General features: G+C 38.4%; 1 protein-coding gene across 1 annotated transcript in view; it reads left to right on the top strand.

Moving 5' to 3' along the window:
* The window catches only part of DNAH10 (dynein axonemal heavy chain 10), a gene marked incomplete at its 5' end in the record, with an annotated part of 58681 nt that overhangs the window by 14495 nt on the left and 24600 nt on the right, over window positions 1-19586 (top strand). Inside the window, 31 exons of the mRNA XM_082491922.1 lie at window positions 128-335; window positions 1219-1375; window positions 2442-2918; window positions 3396-3554; window positions 3894-4010; window positions 4083-4185; window positions 4421-4599; window positions 5041-5252; window positions 5569-5725; window positions 6164-6397; window positions 6511-6633; window positions 7425-7658; window positions 8178-8401; window positions 8901-9170; window positions 9265-9448; window positions 9741-9875; window positions 10291-10443; window positions 10962-11150; window positions 11260-11406; window positions 12299-12490; window positions 12660-12778; window positions 12947-13105; window positions 13433-13568; window positions 13698-13820; window positions 14342-14476; window positions 15226-15442; window positions 15889-16008; window positions 16933-17078; window positions 17480-17632; window positions 18173-18433; window positions 19087-19259. Coding sequence (XP_082348048.1) covers window positions 128-335; window positions 1219-1375; window positions 2442-2918; window positions 3396-3554; window positions 3894-4010; window positions 4083-4185; window positions 4421-4599; window positions 5041-5252; window positions 5569-5725; window positions 6164-6397; window positions 6511-6633; window positions 7425-7658; window positions 8178-8401; window positions 8901-9170; window positions 9265-9448; window positions 9741-9875; window positions 10291-10443; window positions 10962-11150; window positions 11260-11406; window positions 12299-12490; window positions 12660-12778; window positions 12947-13105; window positions 13433-13568; window positions 13698-13820; window positions 14342-14476; window positions 15226-15442; window positions 15889-16008; window positions 16933-17078; window positions 17480-17632; window positions 18173-18433; window positions 19087-19259 — 5596 coding nt within the window. The remainder of the gene's footprint in view (window positions 1-127; window positions 336-1218; window positions 1376-2441; window positions 2919-3395; window positions 3555-3893; window positions 4011-4082; window positions 4186-4420; window positions 4600-5040; window positions 5253-5568; window positions 5726-6163; window positions 6398-6510; window positions 6634-7424; window positions 7659-8177; window positions 8402-8900; window positions 9171-9264; window positions 9449-9740; window positions 9876-10290; window positions 10444-10961; window positions 11151-11259; window positions 11407-12298; window positions 12491-12659; window positions 12779-12946; window positions 13106-13432; window positions 13569-13697; window positions 13821-14341; window positions 14477-15225; window positions 15443-15888; window positions 16009-16932; window positions 17079-17479; window positions 17633-18172; window positions 18434-19086; window positions 19260-19586) is intronic.

Raw genomic sequence — 19586 nt, 5'->3', positions numbered from 1 at the left:
TGAAGATATTTTTATCAGTATACGAGATCAATTTCATGTTCACAAATAAAGCCCAGCTAGTTATTCCAGTATGCAAGTCTGTTAGGTCTTTTGCAGTTAATAATGCTATTTTTTGTATTTTTTGCAGAAGCGAAAGAATTTTTTGAGTATGTTAAGCGTGAAAGAGCAAAAGATGTGACACACATGGTTAGAAAGTATTCTGCAATTCCACAATTGCTAATGAAAGTGGAAGGACGAGTTGCCAATACGAACAGTGGCAAATCTCCAAAATTAACTTCCTATTATGCATACTGGGAAAATAGGATTTATCAGGTGTTGACACAGTTAATTGTGAAGTAAGTCAATTGTTTGCTTTAATGGATTTTCAGTCTTTCATCTTCATTTTTTTCTGGATCTGTTGATCAGTATGTATACTGATACTCTGTTTGAACACCTCAGTGATTTGCAGTTTGAGACAGATTTGTATTTGTACTGTTTTTTTTTTCTGTGAAGAATGGAGAACTGATAACAAGGTACAGGAAAGGAAACCCAAATTCTGAGAAAATGGGTATTGGCATGTTGTTGGCAGAAGAGAGAAATAAGATACATTTTCTGCAGTGTGTGTAGTTCCATATCCCTGGTTTATTTCTAAAATCAAAGTTTTGTTTTGCTAAAGAATACAATTTTGAGAAGTTGGTGTCTGGGTGCCAGGTGCATCCCTGTAATGCAGGAGGACAAAGGTTTATTGGATTTTACTTTTACCTCTTCTGCAGCAGCTGGGGCCAAGGATGTTCCTGTAGCAAGATATTATAAAGGCTTATATTATAAGCAAGATATTATTACAATAGAGCATTACAGGGTTATAAAAACTTCCCAGCCATCTCTTCTTTTCATGATCCATGTCTTTGTAATCTGATCCATGCTCAGCTGACTTCATTGTGCTTTCTCAGCTGGACTCTTGCAATAGACCATAGTCTCAGGGTCCTTTTGCACTAGGGTATCCCCATTCATTCCTTCCAGTAGCTTGTTTTAGCTAGTCAAGCTTTTACATTAAATCAGTATTAGTGAGACAATTTTGCTCCAATACACAGTGTTTCCAGCTGAAATCGGTGGTAGTTGGCTTGAGACAGTTCTGCTTACATATCTAAGCACATACCTGATAACTGCAGTCTCTGTTGGGCATTTCCATGGGGGGCAGCCCCTGATTATTACTTTGACATGATTTTTTTCCTTTCCCAGGAATTTGCAGGCTTTCAATGCAGCTGTTCTTGCAAATGTGCCACTGTTCCAAACAGAAGCTATTTTATCTGTTCCTGAGATAATCTTGCAACCTAATGCCAGTGAGATTGACAAAATGACTGTACAATCTATCCGAGACTGTGTTGAGGTTACCAAGGTGATTTTTGATAAAGATTCACTTGTTGCCAGAGTTTGCTTGTGATTATAGTGAATTAATCTTGCTTTATGTTTGGGCAAGTCATAGGAAAGATTCATATTGCTTTATCTTGAAAACAAAATATCCAGTATACTGTTCTAATTTTACAGACTGTCCTAATTTTACAAACTGTCCTAATTTTACAAACTGATGACAAAGGAAAAAAAATTGCTATAACACTTCATGCAATTTTTACTCAGGTGAAGTTATTTGTTACTTTTCAGCAGTTTTGCCAGTGTAAGGACATGATTTGGTTCTATAAATCAGCATACATCAGAAGGAAATACTTTTCAGATTGCACCACAGGTGTTGCTTTCTGATGTATAAATAAGCTGTTGGAATAAGGAATATGAGTAGCCTTCTCTATATTACCGCTCTCCTCAAAAGCAGCAGAAAACCAGTTCAGAAAATGCTGGGAGAAGGGCATGTAGGACATATCTAGGACAGCAGATGAAATGTCTAGCTTGCTGGCAAAGGTACTTCCCTGCATAAGTATGTTCACATTGAATTGCTTCCAGAAAAGACGCCAAATATTGTGGCAGTGTTCCTGCCCTGTGCTGATGGAGAAATGATTCCAGATGTCACCTGACATGAATAAATTTAGATTAAGTGTGCTTCCTATGCTCAGATTTGCTGTTCTGCTCCAGTGCTGCATCCAGCCTGTTTCACCTAATACCTGTTTCTGTGTATCATGCTATATTGTTGCTCAGTGGAGATTTTAAAAGCAGAGTGAGTAATGCATGGAAAGGTTTTGTTAGGATGAAATTAATTCTTCTCTCAATTTTATGGGAAAATGTTGCCCAGGGAAGTGGTTGAGTCACCGTCCCTGGAGGTATTTAAAAGACATGTAGATGTGGCACTTAGGGACATGGTTTAGTGGTGGACTTGGCAGTGTTAGGTTTACAGTTGGACTCGATGATCTTAAAGGTCTTTTCTAACCTAAATGATCCTATAATTCTATGAATTATTTAACTAAAATGACTCTCTACAAAGTAACTGTTTTTCAACCTTGTCTTGAAAACTCCAGCATTTTGTACGATGGATGCATGGTACTTGTATTGAATGCCCTCCTCAGCACGTCGAGGAAGATGAAGTTATCACTTTCAGCTTTTACAGTGATGTCTCCCAGAACCCTCTGATAATTGAACAGGCTGTTCTCATCCCTCAGAATGTCCATAAACTCCTGGCTTCTCTCAGCATGTATTTGAAACAATGGAAGAGGTACCACCTGCTGTGGAAATTAGACAAAGGCATAGTCATGGAGAGGTTAGCTGCAGAAAAGCCTGCTTGTGTCACCTTTGATGAAGAGTTGCAGTTCTATATGAAGGTAGCTCACGAAGTGACTCAACAGCCATTGATTAAAGATGAGCAATGTATCAGGCTTCAGCTGGCTCCTTTAGTTTACACAGTGCAGGAGAATGCTAGAGGCTGGGTGAATTCACTTGGAAAGTTGCTTAATGACTCTGCAAGAGAGGAACTCTTCAGTCTTCAGGAGGAAATTCAGGTAGGTGCTTTTAGTTCCTGTTGTCTGATGTAGCTAGCATGGAGTAGTAGGTGATGATCTGAACCACACTCCAAATTGGTTGAAACTATCTGGTGTATTCTGTTGTGTCATATGTAAAGAGGTGAGCTGTCTCTCTCTGTAGCTGGGAAACAGGAGATAGTAACGTGAAAACCCAGGACTTTCTTACTCCTGTACTGGCAAAAGGTTCACATTGATGATTCCAAAGTTCCCTTTAAACTGCTACTTACAACTTCTATTTTGTTGTAGCAAAAACATCCCTTCTGGACTGGGGTTTAATTTTTGGTTGGTTTTTTTTTTTTTTTTTTTTTTTTGTGTGTGTGTGTTACCTTTATCACATAGACTAAAAATGAAAATGAATCTGCATGTTACTTGTGTTTTGTGTTTGACGACTGATTATAATTCTGCCTAATTGCATTGTCAGTGTTGCTTCTGGAAATTATTTTTACTTTTTTACAGAGCTTATCACAGAGTCTTAAGAGACCTCCAGATTCCCTGGAAGATCTGAGAATTGTCCTTGGCACAATTGCAAAGATCAAAGGCATGTCCTTCAAGGTTGAACTGAAATATTTGGACATCTGGGAGAGATACCGCACTCTTGCAATGTACAATATTCCAGTAAGTGCATGTTATGCCTTGTCTCACAAAACATTTCAAATGTGAGTTAGGGGCACAAATACCTCACATATGAATGAATAAATGTTCTCCTTTTAAGACATTTTACACAATCACAGTATTGTTGAGGTTAGAAGGGATTTCTGGAGATTGTATAGTCCAAACCCCCTTCTCAAAACTGTATCTCCACTTTGAAATGGACATATTGTGTGTGTTTGAGAATCTGATTCAGATCACTTCAATGCTTGTTTTGTGTTTTGCAAATTTATAATGTGAGCACATATTGTTCACTTTCTTGTGACTAATCATTTTTTGTGAGAGACGTTACTTGTTTTGTTTTAGGTAGCTAAAGAAGAGCAAGAGATGGCCGAGAAGATTAGGGAAAAGTGGGAGACTCTCTTCTTTGAAGCATCAGAAGTTGATCACAACCTTGGAGGCATAAAAAGAACATTCATAAAGGTAATATTTGTAATTAATATTGAAAAAAAATAGAAATGGAAAAGAAAACAATTTAAACACTGTTCTCTTTAGATTACACAGCAACAAATTGAGGACTACAGCAAAGAGATAGAAGATTTCTTCCATAAGTTCATGACCGAGGGGCCTGGTGCTGTTGGGGAAAATCTTGATAAAGGTAAATGGATTAATGTGTGTAAAGTGATGTCTTAAAAATACTAGTCTTCGTACAACTCTTCAAATTTTATGTAAAACAAGAAAATTGTGCTTTCCTTGTTAACATGCAAACTGATCAACTAGGAATGTGACATTTTAAATACTGTAACTTCTACAGACTATATGTGAAAGCTGTCTTATTTATTCCCCATGAACCCTGGGATTGTTTATCTAGAAAAATTCCTCTCCTTTCCCAGGATTGGAACTCATGGCCATTTTTGAAAAAGAAGTGGAAAAACTGGAAAAAAGTCATCAGGAACTGGGCAGTGTTGAGAAACTTTTTGACTTACCAGTTACGGTGTACCCTGACTTAATGAAGGCACAGAATGATATGAAAGGTCTAAAGCAGATCTATGAAATTTATGAATTACAAAGAGTAAGTAGTACACTGTGGATACACAGGCGCACACATATTCATGCACATGCGTACAGAAGAGGTGAGGGAGAGAAGAAGAGGCTGCATTGTCCTCTAGTTACTGTCAACTCTGTTCTAAGCCTTTTCATGAAATAAGCTGTGACCTGTAATTGGCTATCCCCATGAAACCATTGTAATGATGTTAGTACAGGACTAACAATGTCTCCATAGTAGACCAAACACATACTCTTATCAGATAGGAACAGACCTCCCCCCGCCTCTAATAATTATTGGGTGGCATTTTACTGCACAAGTCTTTCTCTGTTTGTAGAATGTTAATCCAATTACATGTGCATCCTGACTGTGGTCTCTACATCCTACTGTAGTGGAAAGGTTGGGATTTTTTTGGGTCAGAATTAAAAGGAAATATGATTTTTTTCTTGCTGATGATGTTGTTCCCAGGCAGCTAAAAAGGAATTGTCTCAGACACTCTGGATAAACCTCAATGTCCAGTTTCTTCAGGAAGGAATCGAAGGATTTCTTAGAGCCCTCCGAAAGCTGCCCAAACATGTCCGCAGTATGCCAGTAGCCTTTCACTTGGAAACAAAAATGAAGGCATTTCGAGACTCCATTCCTTTGTTGCTTGATTTGAAAAATGAAGCTTTAAGAGAAAGGTTTGCTTTGATTTATTTGAATCCATTTTCTCTATATAGGAAGATTTTGTTTGTTTTGTTAGAACTTTTTATTTCAGTTACTGGGCTTATGCCACATCCTGCAGCTTGAAACTTCACTTTCTACTCAATGAACTTGTGCAATAGCATGCAAGGTGACTAGGATGACTAGGATACTTTATGTATTCAAAATACTAGTTCTTGTTTAAACAGTAGAGTGCTAAACATGGTTTCATTATTATATATTAAATTACAGTTGTTTTCATTTTTACTGCATCATGGTGGTTGGTACAATTGCTGATGTGTCAATTTAAAACAGGCATTGGCAAGATCTTATGGAGAGAACAGGAACAAGTTTTGAAATGACACCAGAAACATTCACTTTGGAGAATATGTTTGCTATGGAACTTCACAGACACTCAGACGTTATCAGTGAAATAGTCGGAACTGCTGTTAAGGAACTTAGCATTGAGAAGGTAATGTAAAAAATCATAATAAAACTAAAAAGACATAGATGACAACAGTCTCTATGTTTTCTTTGAGATTTTTGTATTGGCATGACAGCAAGTTCGGCCATCTTCAGGGAGCTGCCATGATGTAACTGATAGGAACTAAGATCAATAGCTCTGTTAATAAGCTACCATGTAGCACAGAATCCTGGCTTTCTTAGCTTTGGCAACAGTGTATTGGATTTCTGTTATTGCAGTAAGCAATTTTGGCCATTGAAAAAGGATCTGAAGAAGGATCCATTCTGTTTCCATAATGATATTTTGAAATAGACCCTTCTTTATAAACCAGAGTTAGAAAATCTGTGCAAAAATTTTGCTGCATTACTTGATTTCATTTTTATGCTAAGATTATAGTTCTCTATTTTTTGAAGAGTAAAACGTGCACCTTTTTGTGCTCACATGCAGGGTGTGAAGGAAATAGCGGAAACGTGGGAACACCTGAAATTCACTGTACAAATGTACTTCAAAGGCACTGAGAAACGAGGCTTTATTCTGGGATCTGTAGATGAAATTTTAGAGATTCTTGATGACAACAACGTCAATCTTCAGAGTGTTTTGAGCAGTCGATTTGTAGGTCCTTTCCTTTCAACTGTTCACCACTGGGAAAAAACTTTGTCATTGATTGGTGAAGTAATTGAGGTAGGGAGGAAAGTGCTGGACTAAATAATTAATGTTCATTATTTATAATCAGGGTTTTCTATTGTTTGTTTTTTTTTTTTTTTTTTTCTTTGATGTTAACATTTGTGCCTTAGATCTGGATGGTGGTCCAGAGAAAATGGATGTACCTGGAAAGCATCTTTATTGGTGGAGATATCAGATCACAGCTTCCAGAGGAAGCCAAAATATTTGACAGCGTAGACAGGATGTTTAAAAAGGCAAGTAACTGACTTGACTTGTGATCAGCATAATTATTTAGTGCATTTTGCTTTCAGTTTCATAGTTAGCTGTAGTCTTCTGTGTCATTTGTATCACTGAGAATGGTATGTTACAATGAACTGAATATGAGATTGTGGAACCCAGGAACTCTGGTGTTTTACTTCAGATCTGTCAGAAGACTTCTCCTGATTTATCTAAGCTGGGTGGAGGTGTGTTCCTTGGCTGGCAGTACTGGGCAGGCAGAATCCCCTTTTCCTTTCATCGGATACACCTTTTTATCTTTACCATGATAATAAGAAGCTTAGATGTGTTTCTATAGGTTGAGGACCTACATACATGCTAAAAAGGCTTTGTGGGTATAACACCACTGTTCCCATACTGAACACATACTCCCAGTATGAATATGGCCTACTTTTCTTGTTCCCATCTGCAAAATTGAGATAGTACTGTGCTTCTGAAATGCTATGTTTGTCCTTCACTTCAAGTACTACTGCATACAGGAGCAAAGTCAGGTATATGCTTATGCTTGCATAACTTGGGATGCAGGCTTGTCTTGCTTACACTTGCTTTTACAGTAGTGTCTCCATGCTCTCAGCTTTGAAAGCATACTGTCTTCATGTTTGCATACAGCACTGCAACAATAGGAAACCATATTTAAAACTCTGACTATTTCACTTCTGTAAGAACCTATACTATTTGTGCTGCTTGTGTGCTTTGTCACTAGTTAAATACAATTTAGTATAGTCCATTGCTGTTCAGTATTTCTAAACTTTCTTTTCTCCGTACATAGATAATGGATGAAACTGTAAAAGAACCAAAAATAAAAAAATCCTGTGAAGCCCCAAATCGTCTGTCAGACCTCCATCATATAAACGATGTGCTGGAGAAATGTCAGAAAAGCTTGAATGATTATTTGGATTCCAAGCGAAATGCTTTCCCAAGATTTTTCTTTATATCTGATGAGGAGCTGCTTAGTATCCTTGGCAGCAGTAACCCACTTTGTGTCCAGGAACACATGATAAAGGTACAATGTCTGGCTTTCCACAGTGCCATGTGCTTTTAGGTGCTTTAAAAAGTTTAACAGACTATGCTATACATGCTGTTAAGGGTGCACTAATATTTATTGCATACAAAGAGCATCCTGGCAGCATCTTGAAGAAGCTTCTGAATAACCAAATCAAATCTGATCGATAGTCCCTCCTGGCTCTCATACTGGCCAGTAGCAGTTACAGTAGAAGAAGAACGTTGGTAGAGGAACATTCAAGGTACACCAGAATGATCAATCATTAAAGAACCTTCCTGTAGCTCCTGATAGGTCTTTATTTTCTGGAAAAAAAAAAATCAATGTCATTTGGACCAGATCATCTGCTTGTTTACTTTGCAGTTGTGCTGCTGAGTTATCAGCATTTGTATTTGATTACTTACAGTCACATCCATTTCTCTTTAGAGTCCATGGAAATATTTCAAGATTAAATTACACTTAAATCTTTGAAGCTTTGTTTCTAAATGCCATTGACTTTCTTTGTTGGTTGGTGCATTTCAGATGTATGATAACATAGCCTCCCTGAGGTTTCAGGATGGTGATAACGATGAGAAAATTGCAACAGCCATGATATCAGCTGAAGGGGAGGTGATGGAGTTCCGGCAGGCTGTAGCTGCAGAAGGCAGAGTGGAGAACTGGATGACAGCAGTGCTAGTAGAAATGAGACGAACAAACAGACTCCTTACTAAGGAAGCTATTTTTCGATACTGTGAAGACAGAAGCAGGTGAAACAATCAGTGTCGGGGGTAACACAAATACCTTATATATTATTGTGAGTCTGTGGTGATACAGAAAAATAAAGACTTAATTTTTTAGTTTTTACACAGTTTAGCCTGTATTTCTGTATGTGGAGGGATTTGAATACATGCATATGCAGTATTTTAACTGACCAGAAAAAGTTGTGTTATCTATCATATGCAATTTCCTGTCTTGAATTTTTGTTTTTACTGTTGTGTGCACAGTATGTTTTTCTCACTATGAATTCCTTGGCAATCTTTACACATGGCAGCTTTTCTATCAGAGTATTTCCTAGGCTTTTGAAATACGACAGGATACTTTGATAGAATTCTGTACATCTTTGTAAAGTTTGGCTCATGTTGTAGTTGTTGCAGAAATAGGGGGAATATATTTTTTTTTTTAATTTTTCCTTTTTTTTTTTCTGCCTGATCAGTTACTTAGAAAAAACAGTTACTCAGACTCCCTCACTATATGTATTTACCGTAGAGTCGATTGGATGTTACTCTACCAAGGCATGATGGTGCTGGCTGCTAATCAGGTGTGGTGGACTTGGGAGGTAGAGGATGTCTTTCAGAAAGTGAAGAAAGGAGAAAAACAGGCAATGAAACTTTATGCTAAAAAAATGCATAAGCAAATTGATGACCTGGTTACCCGCATTACAATGCCTTTGAGCAAAAATGATAGGAAGAAATACAACACTGTTCTCATTATTGATGTTCATGCCAGAGACATTGTTGATACATTCGTAAGAGACAGGTAAACACCACCCCCCAACCTATTGACAAAGTACCAAATGCATAAATTGTATTTCCATCCTTTTACCTCATGTGAGCAAGTCTCTCTTGTGTAGCATTCTGCAGGCTCAGGAGTTTGAATGGGAAAGCCAGCTGCGTTTTTACTGGGACCGAGAGCCAGATGAACTGAACGTGCGGCAGTGCACAGGCACATTTTCATATGGTTATGAATATATGGGTTTGAATGGACGTCTTGTGATCACCCCACTCACAGATCGTATTTATCTTACACTTACACAGGTATATGTTCGAGGATACTTTTACTAAGAAACGCTTTTGAAATACACTCCGAGGCAATCACAGAATTGTTTTGTTGCCACTTTCTGTTACCTCCTAGATGCCAATGCGAAGGCTAATATGTTTGAAAACAGTTGGGATGTCCTTTTAACCTGATTGCATCAAGGATAATACAGAATGCTTTCACAGATAAAATTTAAGGCTTTTTGTACCCAAGGGTTCATTTGTGATTTTGCTACCAACCTAAGATAAATGTAATCCAAGCTTTGCTTTGCTTTTTGGTCTGTCTCCTAAGGCTTTGTCAATGTTTTTGGGAGGAGCACCAGCAGGGCCGGCAGGTACAGGGAAAACAGAAACAACCAAGGATCTGGCCAAAGCACTGGGCTTGCTGTGCGTAGTGACAAACTGCGGAGAAGGCATGGATTTCAAAGTAAGAGTTAAAAGATCTGTGTTCTCTCACAAAGTGCCAGTTACTGCTCTTTTTCAGTGCCCAGCATAAGGACATATTTTGAACTTCAGAATACATGCCTCCCTTAGAGATATCATGCTGACTGATAATGAAATACATTTTAAAAATGTCTATTTTGAATAAATTCTTGAAGAAATTTCAGGTGCTTTCAAGCAGGGGAGCAATGACTAGGTGATATGTGTTTAAGTTCCTCATAGGCAATCTGCAGTTGGCAAGTAATTGTTGCAAGATGTTATGACAGATTGCTAGCTCCTGCATATGGAAAAATCCAGAGGTTTTACCCAGTCATGAAGAGTTTTAGCATACTCCAAAATTTGTTGATGCTGAATGTTTTATATATTCATTGCTGAGATGTTTTTCTTGTCGTTCTTGTTAGGCAGTTGGTAAAATTTTCTCTGGTCTCGCCCAGTGTGGAGCATGGGGGTGCTTTGATGAATTCAATCGTATTGATGCTTCCGTGCTTTCAGTCATTTCTTCTCAGATTCAGACGATTCGAAATGCTTTAATGAATCAGTTGAAAACATTTCAGGTAAACATTAACAAAGAAGAGTAATTGTGAAGGCTGATCTTGTTTTTGAGGCCAAGATTCAGAGTTAGACCCCATCATTAGATGCTTCTGTAATTCATGCTGAATGTTTCAAACTCCTGAGTATCTACTCTCAGTTTCAGAGATGTTAAGTCCTTCCTGATTTCTTAATCCTTTTCTATGTTCTTCCTTTGTGAAGTGGGATAAAAGTAAGCTAAATATGATAATAATAAGTAAATGGGATAATAGCATAGTAGTAATTAGGGAGAGGAGTAACTTGGTGTGGGTTGTGAGGCTTTATTTACTCATGTTTATCGAAATTCAACACCCTCAGACAGCAAATTTGATAGACAAGTGTGAAATGTCTTGATGTTTTTAGGCAAGATACAACAGTGGGATGAATGTATCTGGATGACTATCTAAGTGGGTGCCTGAGTATTGCTGGTTTTCTCTTTCAGCAAATAGTACTATTTGTTTCAATTCCAAATACACATTGTTCTAATGTTTTCTTATGCCTTTAGTTTGAAGGACAGGAAATTACCCTTGACAGCCGAATGGGCATTTTTATTACGATGAATCCTGGTTATGCAGGCCGGACTGAGCTCCCTGAGTCTGTAAAAGCTTTGTTCAGGCCTGTGGTTGTTATTGTACCAGATCTTCAGCAAATCTGTGAAATCATGCTCTTTTCTGAAGGGTTCCTTATGGCAAAGGTAAGAAAATTTTATTGCTACCCATACCCATGTATATACCCATATATGCACGGCCAGTGTTTGGTTGTGACTTACACATTTGCGATTCTCTAACTTAAATCTCAAACAGATGCTTGCCAAAAAGATGACAGTGCTATACAAGCTGGCAAAGGAACAACTTTCTAAACAACATCATTATGATTTTGGACTGCGAGCCCTTAAGTCAGTGCTGGTGATGGCTGGAGAACTGAAAAGAGGATCAGCAGACCTCAGTGAGGTATATTTGCTACTTAGTTACCCTGGGCAGATCATCTTTTTCGTTAGGAAGAGGATGTGTTTACACATCTGCTGTAGTTTGTCTGTGTAGGAAATAGGAGCACTGGTGTTATTTGCCTTATTATTTCGCTTTGTTCTTACTGAGTTTCATCATGCCCTCTGCCAGCAAGTTACCATCAGAACTCAAGTCAAGGTAGGGAAATCTATAGAAAATGAGGTATTTTACTTCTTGTTAAGTCCAGGATGCAAATAGCCAGACGAATATCTCTGCATGAATAACGAAAGCTGGTTTTTGAACACTGAGTGCTCCAGTCATACAGTTGTTAATTGTGTAGCTCAAGTAGTATGGTATACTTATAAATTAAGATTTTTCAATAGTGTTGCTTTTTATGTCTTTCTTTTACGCATATTTTTTATTTCTATATGTACGGTTGTGATACCCAGTTGCCTGGGAAATTCTTGTTCAAATTTCTTCTTAAAAACTTGGAGGCAGCTGAGGGAAGCTCTCCTATAAAGTTATGTACAGATGCACATTGCAGGTTGGCAGGAATTTGAGGTCTAAATGGTGCTCTCAAGGGGACTACAGAACTTGGGTATGTTCATAAAACAGTTTGTTATTTTAACATCAAATCAAGGAAGCTGTGGTGTGGGCCACTCCAGCCATTTGGCATTTGGTTAATATGGTAGGAAAAGGCAGTGTGTTATTCTTAGCTATTGGTCTTCTTGATCCTTATAAATAACCTTTGTTTCCACTAGTAACTGGTGCCAAGGAAACGTTCTCAAAGCTGTACTGAAGTAATCAGGCAACAATTTTTAGAGATGTTTGAAGTTACTGCATATTAGATAATTGGTTAACTATTTGGTAAAGATTGATTCTGCTATGTTTTGTCTAGGAAGTTGTATTGATGAGAGCTCTACGAGATATGAATCTTCCTAAATTTGTGTTTGAAGATGTACCTCTCTTCCTTGGCCTAATCTCTGACCTGTTTCCTGGCCTGGATTGCCCTCGAGTCCGTTATCCTAACTTTAATGATGCTGTAGAACAAGTGCTGGAAGAAGGGGGTTATGTTGTTTTACCAGACCAGGTATGAAAAATGTTAATTGCTTGTGTTTTCATTGTAAACATTAGGCTGGATATGCATTGCTGCACTCTGGAGTGGCTCAAGGAAAGCTTAATTGATATAGACCAGCTGCTGGTCTTGTTCATAGAAGAATTATGGACAGCAGTCTGTTGAATCAATATGTATTTTTCAGGTGGATAAAGTAGTTCAGATGTATGAGACAATGTTAACTCGTCACACTACAATGGTAGTTGGACCTACCGGAGGGGGAAAGTCAGTTGTCATTAATGCTTTGTGCCAGGCCCAAAACAAGTGAGTATAGAATTTGATACATGGAAATCTGATCATAAAATGGCATAGACTGCATTATTCAGCCCTGTGTAGGCATGAAAAGATCAATAGCTGACCATAATATTTCCTTGGGTTAACATGAGATGGTATTGTGTCATTTTAATATTGCTTTTCTGGCTGTATCTCTAGGATGGGATTATTGACAAAGCTTTACACACTGAACCCTAAAGCTATGAGTGTGATTGAGCTGTATGGGATCCTTGACCCTACCACACGAGACTGGACAGATGGAGTCCTGTCAAACATTTTTCGGGATATCAACAGGCCTACTGACAAGAAAGAGCGAAGGTAGACAGCTAGAAATCATTGTCATGATTTTTAGATACTGAGTTTTACATCAATATTTTATTTGTTTTTATTTTAAATATTTGATACTGCACTATTAAAAAAAAAAGAAAGCAAAAAGCTGAATAAATAGAAAGCGTCTAGGGGTTTTTCTGTCTTCTGGGAGTTTCCAGCCTCACTGAGATGGAGGAAACTATGCAATTATCAAAAATGAATTGGAGGCTTCAAAATACCTGGAGTGACATTGACACCATTGATGACACATCTGAATTCTGAAATATGTTTGTAAAATCAGAGATTAGTCAGTGCCCTTGGCTCCTGCATTTACAGGTACATTCTGTTTGATGGAGATGTGGATGCTCTCTGGGTTGAAAACATGAATTCTGTCATGGATGACAACAAGTTGTTGACCCTGGCAAATGGGGAGCGCATTAGACTTCAGTCGCACTGTGCTTTGTTGTTTGAGGTAAGTAACGACTGTACCGTCGAATACATGGGAAGGGTTAGATACAGATGGGTCTGCAAAGCCTGAAAAGCAGTTACTGTGGCTGTTCTTTGTTTAAGTGTATAATTATCTTGTATGATTATTTTATAGGTTGGTGACTTACAGTATGCATCTCCTGCCACGGTATCGCGCTGTGGAATGGTCTTTGTAGATCCTAAAAACCTGAGATATAAACCCTACTGGCAGAAGTGGACCCAAGAAAGAGGAAATGAGGTAGGAATTTCTGCACCTGTTCAGAGAGTAACTGTGTTAAATACTGAGCTGTAGACAGCTGTAAAAAACCAACTTTGTAAAGGCAGTCTGATTTTCTAACAACAAATGTAATCACTAGGCCTGCAGCAGAGGGCTAAAGAGAGTTCCTAGCTTTTCTAACTTCTGGTTATTTCTGAGAAGCGAAGAACCAAGAAATCAGTTTACCCAATCTCCAGTGAGTTAACAGTGAGATTGCTTAGGTCCTTGTTTCTTACAGTTAGATTAAAAACTCAAGTCCACAAGGAGTTGAAGTAAGACAACTTAGTTGGTAGCACCTGATGAATGCAGATCCTCAGCTGCTGAAAACCGAGTCCGTACAACAGTGTCACATTTCTTCGTGTGACTGTACCCTATCTTTGGTAGAAGTGATTCCTGCAAGAACAATCATACTTGGTCAGCCAGGTATTGATGAGAAGCTCTGCTGCCAAAAATTGGTTTTCCAGGTTTCTGTGTGCTGAATTATTGTCCTTTTTGTTCCTCAGCAAGAGAGAATTGAATTGAATCGTCTCTTTCAAAAATATGTGCCCTACCTTATTGATATGATTGTAGAGGGAATTGTAGACGGCAGACATGGAGAAAGGCTGAAGACCATTGTTCCTCAAACAGATTTAAATATGGTAAGGAATAGAGAGTAATGGCTGAAAAAGTCTATCATGTCTAAAAGACATGATGGAGTGAGTACAAACCTCCCAAGGAAAGTACAGGACTAGAGTCCATGCTGAACTATCAGTTTGCTAGTAATGAGCACCGAGAGATAAAAGAATCAGTCAGTTCCTAACAGTACTTTTCTACTGTCATTAATACTCATATCAGTAGATCATAGAATCGTAGAATGGTTTAGGTTGGAAGGGACCTTGAAGATCATCGAGTTCCAACCCCCCAGCCATAGGCAGGGACACATCCCACTAGGCCAGGTTGCCCAAGGTCCCATCCAGCCTGGTCTTAAACACCTCCAGGGATGGGGCCTCAACAGCTTCTCTGGGCAACCTGTGCCCTCACCACCCTTAAATTAAAAAAATTCTTCCTAATGTTTAATCTAAACCTGCCCTCTTCCAGTTTAAAGCTGTTCCCCCTCATCCTATCACTACATGCCCTTGTAAAAAGTCCTTCCCCAGCTCTCTTGTAGCCCCTTTAGGTACTGGATGGCCACAATAAGGTCTCCCCGGAGCCTTCTCTTCTCCAGGCTGAACAACCCCAACTCTCAGCCTTTCCTTATAGGAGAGGTGCTCCAGCCCTCAGATCATCTTTGTGACCCTCCTCTGGACCTGCTAGGGTAGATATACCTATAAGGACAAAAGATCAGCAAACACTCAAACAAACGAAACCATATTAAGTTTATTTACAGTTTTGTCTTGTTTTACAACAGGTGGTACAGTTGACTGTGATGCTGGAAGTTCTACTTGTGGTACAGCCTGATGATCCTGATGTTCTGGAGTGTTTTTTCTTGGAAGCTTTGTATTCCTCCTTAGGTGCTGCTCTTCTTGATGCTGGGAGAATTAAATTTGATGAAAATGTTAAACGTATTTCCTGCATGTCTACCGTTCATGATGATAACATCCTGGCTAAGCCAGGGGAGCTGCCAGGTAGGATCTTGTTGTAACTTAGCCTGAATCCCATTGGCTATATTAGAAAAGTGTTAGTTTCCACGAAGGCAGAACATCGTTCTTCCTTCCAGCTAGCTATCCTGGCTGCAAAATATGCTCTCTGAAGGACTATTACTGAAAACCACATAGAGATACTGATGCTAGATGACTTTCAGCTATTGGTCTGTCCTCACGGAACAGTACTTTTCTATGCCAAACTGAAGAGGTAAACAGTGAAAGGAAAGCCGGTGGAAGGTGCTTAAGAAGCGATAGTATGATCCACGTGCTGGACTAGGAGAGTTTTGGTTTTATATGACAAATAAACAGAAAATAGTGTTGCCCTACTTGGTCCAGAATCTTACCCTTCACTTTCATCTCAATCAGGTTATTTTCTTCCGAAATATTTCAGTGTCCTAGAAAACCTCCAGTTGCTTAATGATTTGCAGGTCAGCTGCCAACTTTGTACGACTTTCATTTTGATGGATCTCAAAAAAAGTGGGTACCTTGGATGAAACTTGTTCCTGAATATATTCATAAGCCTGAAGTGAAATTTCTTGACATTCTTGGTGAGTGTAAGATAAAATACAGTGATGATATGCCTTTAATTTATAATGTGCCACCGCTGAGTGCATGCACTTAACATGAGACATCCTCTTTCTGTGCTGAAGGTCGTCTACTCACACTTAGTTTCTTGTGATGGCACAAATCAATTTCTTCAATGTTCTTGTCAGAGTAGTTTAGCAGGAGTTGATATTTACAGCACTGTGTAATAAATAAACGAGGAAAGGATGAACAGCTTTTTTTCAGTTAATAAGGCTTATTAGGAGCTAACAATGCCTTTTACAAACCAGAATAGCAGACGATTCACAGTCAGCTCTAACATAAATTCTAGGAAAAATGTCAGCTCAACGGTTCAGGTACTCAGTAGATAAAAATTGCATTCTTAAGGCTGTTATTGGGTGTTACTTCAAACACTGTGTAATGGTGACAGGTGGTTTTCATAGTTAAGGACAAATTAATGCAGGTTACTTTATAGTAATACTTCAGCAAGCACAGGTTAACTTCACTGACACAAGGGATAATTATATGATCTCTAAAGTTGCTCCTAATGGCAGGCTATTCACATAGAGCAAAATTAATCTCTGTAGAGTTCTGGGAAAATGCTTATGATCCAAATAAATCCTGATTATATCCTTGAAATAGGGATTAAATGGAGCTTAACCAGTCCATGACCCTCCTATATGGAAGATAATTTCTTTTCTAATATATCTATAGGAGAAAAGATCCCAATGATAAAAGCTAAAAAGAAATAGTTGAGCAATTAAAATTTTCTTTCAACATTGTTAGTGAGTTGATATTTCAGGTTATGTCTTTGTGCAACTGCATGTTAATACCTTGAGAGTCTGATCCAGCACTGTTCTATAAATATAAATCCCCCAGCTGTATTGCATTTTAATTTAACCTGCTGTCATATTCATGATCTTTTACAGTGCCTACAGTGGATACAACACGCACTACTTGGTTACTAGAACAGATGGTAAAAATAAAACGCCCAGTTGTTCTTGTAGGTGAATCGGGTACATCTAAAACAGCAACTACACAAAACTTCCTAAACAATCTGAACAAAGACCTTAATGTATGTATGAGGCATTTTGCCTTGTTTGTAAAGCTGTGTTTTCATTCTTTGTCCTTGTGTTACCTTTGCATTGTGACACCTGAGTCCGTGGGTAGCAATATTGACTTTGGTAATGTAACTGCAAGCTCAGACAAAGTGTGTGAATGATTTGAGAATCCGCAGGATCAAAGACGTTTTTTTCTGTTCTACCATGTACAGATTCAATTTTATAAAGTAAATATATGCTATCGAAGTGCTAGGAATGGGATTAATTTTCTTTGTCATCTGTAATTCAAGTGAATAAATGGACCAGAGAAGTGTTTTCTGTATGTCTGACAGTCTAATATAAATATTTTTTGAATGCTGTAGTTAAAAAAAGAACAGGTAAAAATCCATTCTTGTCCATTTCCTCCCCTTTGCAGCTGCTGCTAGTAATTAACTTCTCTTCTCGTACAACATCAATGGACATTCAGAGAAACCTAGAGACAAATGTAGAGAAACGAACTAAAGATACTTATGGCCCTCCTATGGGAAAACGTCTCATTGTTTTCATGGATGATATGAATATGCCAAGGGTAAGCTGCCACTAATTTGCAAGGTAGTATAGAAGCATTTGGGGTGGCATTGATGTGGTCCCTTCATACACAAATCCAATGAATCACAAGTCAAGGAGATTCATGGTAAGTCCGTAACTGGATTTCAACTTAGGATCTTTAGAAGAGTTGGACTTGTGTGCAGTAGGGAGTGCTTCTGTCTGTTACAATATTTGTGCTATATATAAGTGAGATCCCGTTGGATCATTTCTTTATGCCATTAAAATCATGTCTCTTTGGCCTGATATTAGCTGCAGGTTGTGTAATATGGAAACCATCTCTTTCTCTTTATAAATAGGGCAAAAGAGTATGTGTGCATTTAGTTTCTCTCAGAGAAGAGGCGCTTTTTCCATAGGAGACATTGGAACGAATGTTTGCAATCAGTGCTAGAGCTTTACGAAATGTCTCTTTGTCCTTGTAATGTTCTCCTGAGTATGGAGCCCAATATTTCCACATTTATAGCAGTAAGTGGCATGCTGATGTACTGTGCTCTAAAGATCTTGACTTTTTTGTATTACAAAGGTTGATGAGTATGGCACGCAGCAACCCATTGCCTTGTTGAAGCTGCTGCTAGAAAAAGGTTTCTTGTATGACCGTGGTAAGGAGATGAACTGTAAACTTCTTCGAGACCTGGATTTTATTGCTGCCATGGGGAAAGCTGGAGGAGGTCGGAATGAAGTTGACCCTCGATTTATCTCACTCTTCAGCGTTTTTAACATACCTTTTCCTTCTGAGCAAGCACTGAATTTGATCTATGCTTCCATCCTGAGAGGCCACACTGCGGTAATTTCACTATTTTTAAAGGATTGCTCAACAGGTTTATCTTCTTCTGTTATCAGTTTTTTTTTCTCATTTAGAACCTCATGCAAACCTTTCCAATCCTCTTCTCTTTCTCAGGAGATGAGTTTACATTATTTTGATAAATTCTTGAGTAATATGTAAACTTTCAAATCAGCAGATAATTTATAAAACTGGTGCTTTTCATAGGTTGAAACCTGTGAACGATTTGGTTATGGTTCCTATAACCAAGTACACAAAGGTCAGCAAACGCTTTCCTGAATGACAGTGAAAAGTTTAATATAATGCAGTAGACTGCATTACTGGCAAGCAAACTGCAACATTATATAAGAAAAAAACAGTTTATTTTGTCTGTTATGGAAGTACTGTAGAAATCCCAGTCATGGACCAGTAGGCTCCCATGTAGAAATCCCATCTTCAGCAGTGGGCAAGCTTGGGAGTGAAGATGGGCCCTGCCCAAAACACTTAACTGCAGAATGTTTATACTACACAGGAATATGAATTTCTGAAAATGTTTGCCCTCAGTTATTCGAAATATACAAAGCAGGGTTAAAAGCTGGAACATAGAATATGTTTAATATCACTGAATTCTCTCTGTGCAGTCTCATGAAAACACCTCTTCTTTCTCATATTTTCAGATGTTTAATGAATCTGTATCAGCCAACTGTGACAAGATTACTATGTGTACTTTGGAGCTTTATAAAATGATTATTCGTGACCTACCCCCTACTCCTTCCAAATTCCATTACATTTTTAACCTGCGGGATCTTTCCAGGGTCTATAATGGACTTGTTCTCACAACTCCAGAGAGGTAAGAATAGAAAAATTGCCTTCAGTGATCCTGTACCTATATATATTGGATGAATCTGGGTGAAGATAAGGTAATTCTCCCTGGTATCCAGTGATAGGATGTGTGGGAACAGTTCAAAGCTATGTCAGGAGAGTTTTAGACTGGACATTAGGAAGCATTTCTTTACTGAGAATGTGGTCAAACACTTGAACAGGCTTCCTAGAGATGTGGTTGGTGCACCAAGCCTGTCAGTGTTTAGGAGTCATTTGAACAGTGCCCTTAATAACATGCTTTAACTTGGTCAGCCCTGAATTGGTCAGGCAGTTGGACTAGATGATCACTGTAGGT

Source organism: Vanellus vanellus (genome assembly GCF_965231255.1).
Source record: "Vanellus vanellus genome assembly, chromosome: 16".
NCBI classification, from domain to species: domain Eukaryota; kingdom Metazoa; phylum Chordata; class Aves; order Charadriiformes; family Charadriidae; genus Vanellus; species Vanellus vanellus.
The sequence above is the reverse complement of the archived record's forward strand: the minus strand, read 5'-3'. Positions and strand labels throughout refer to the sequence as shown.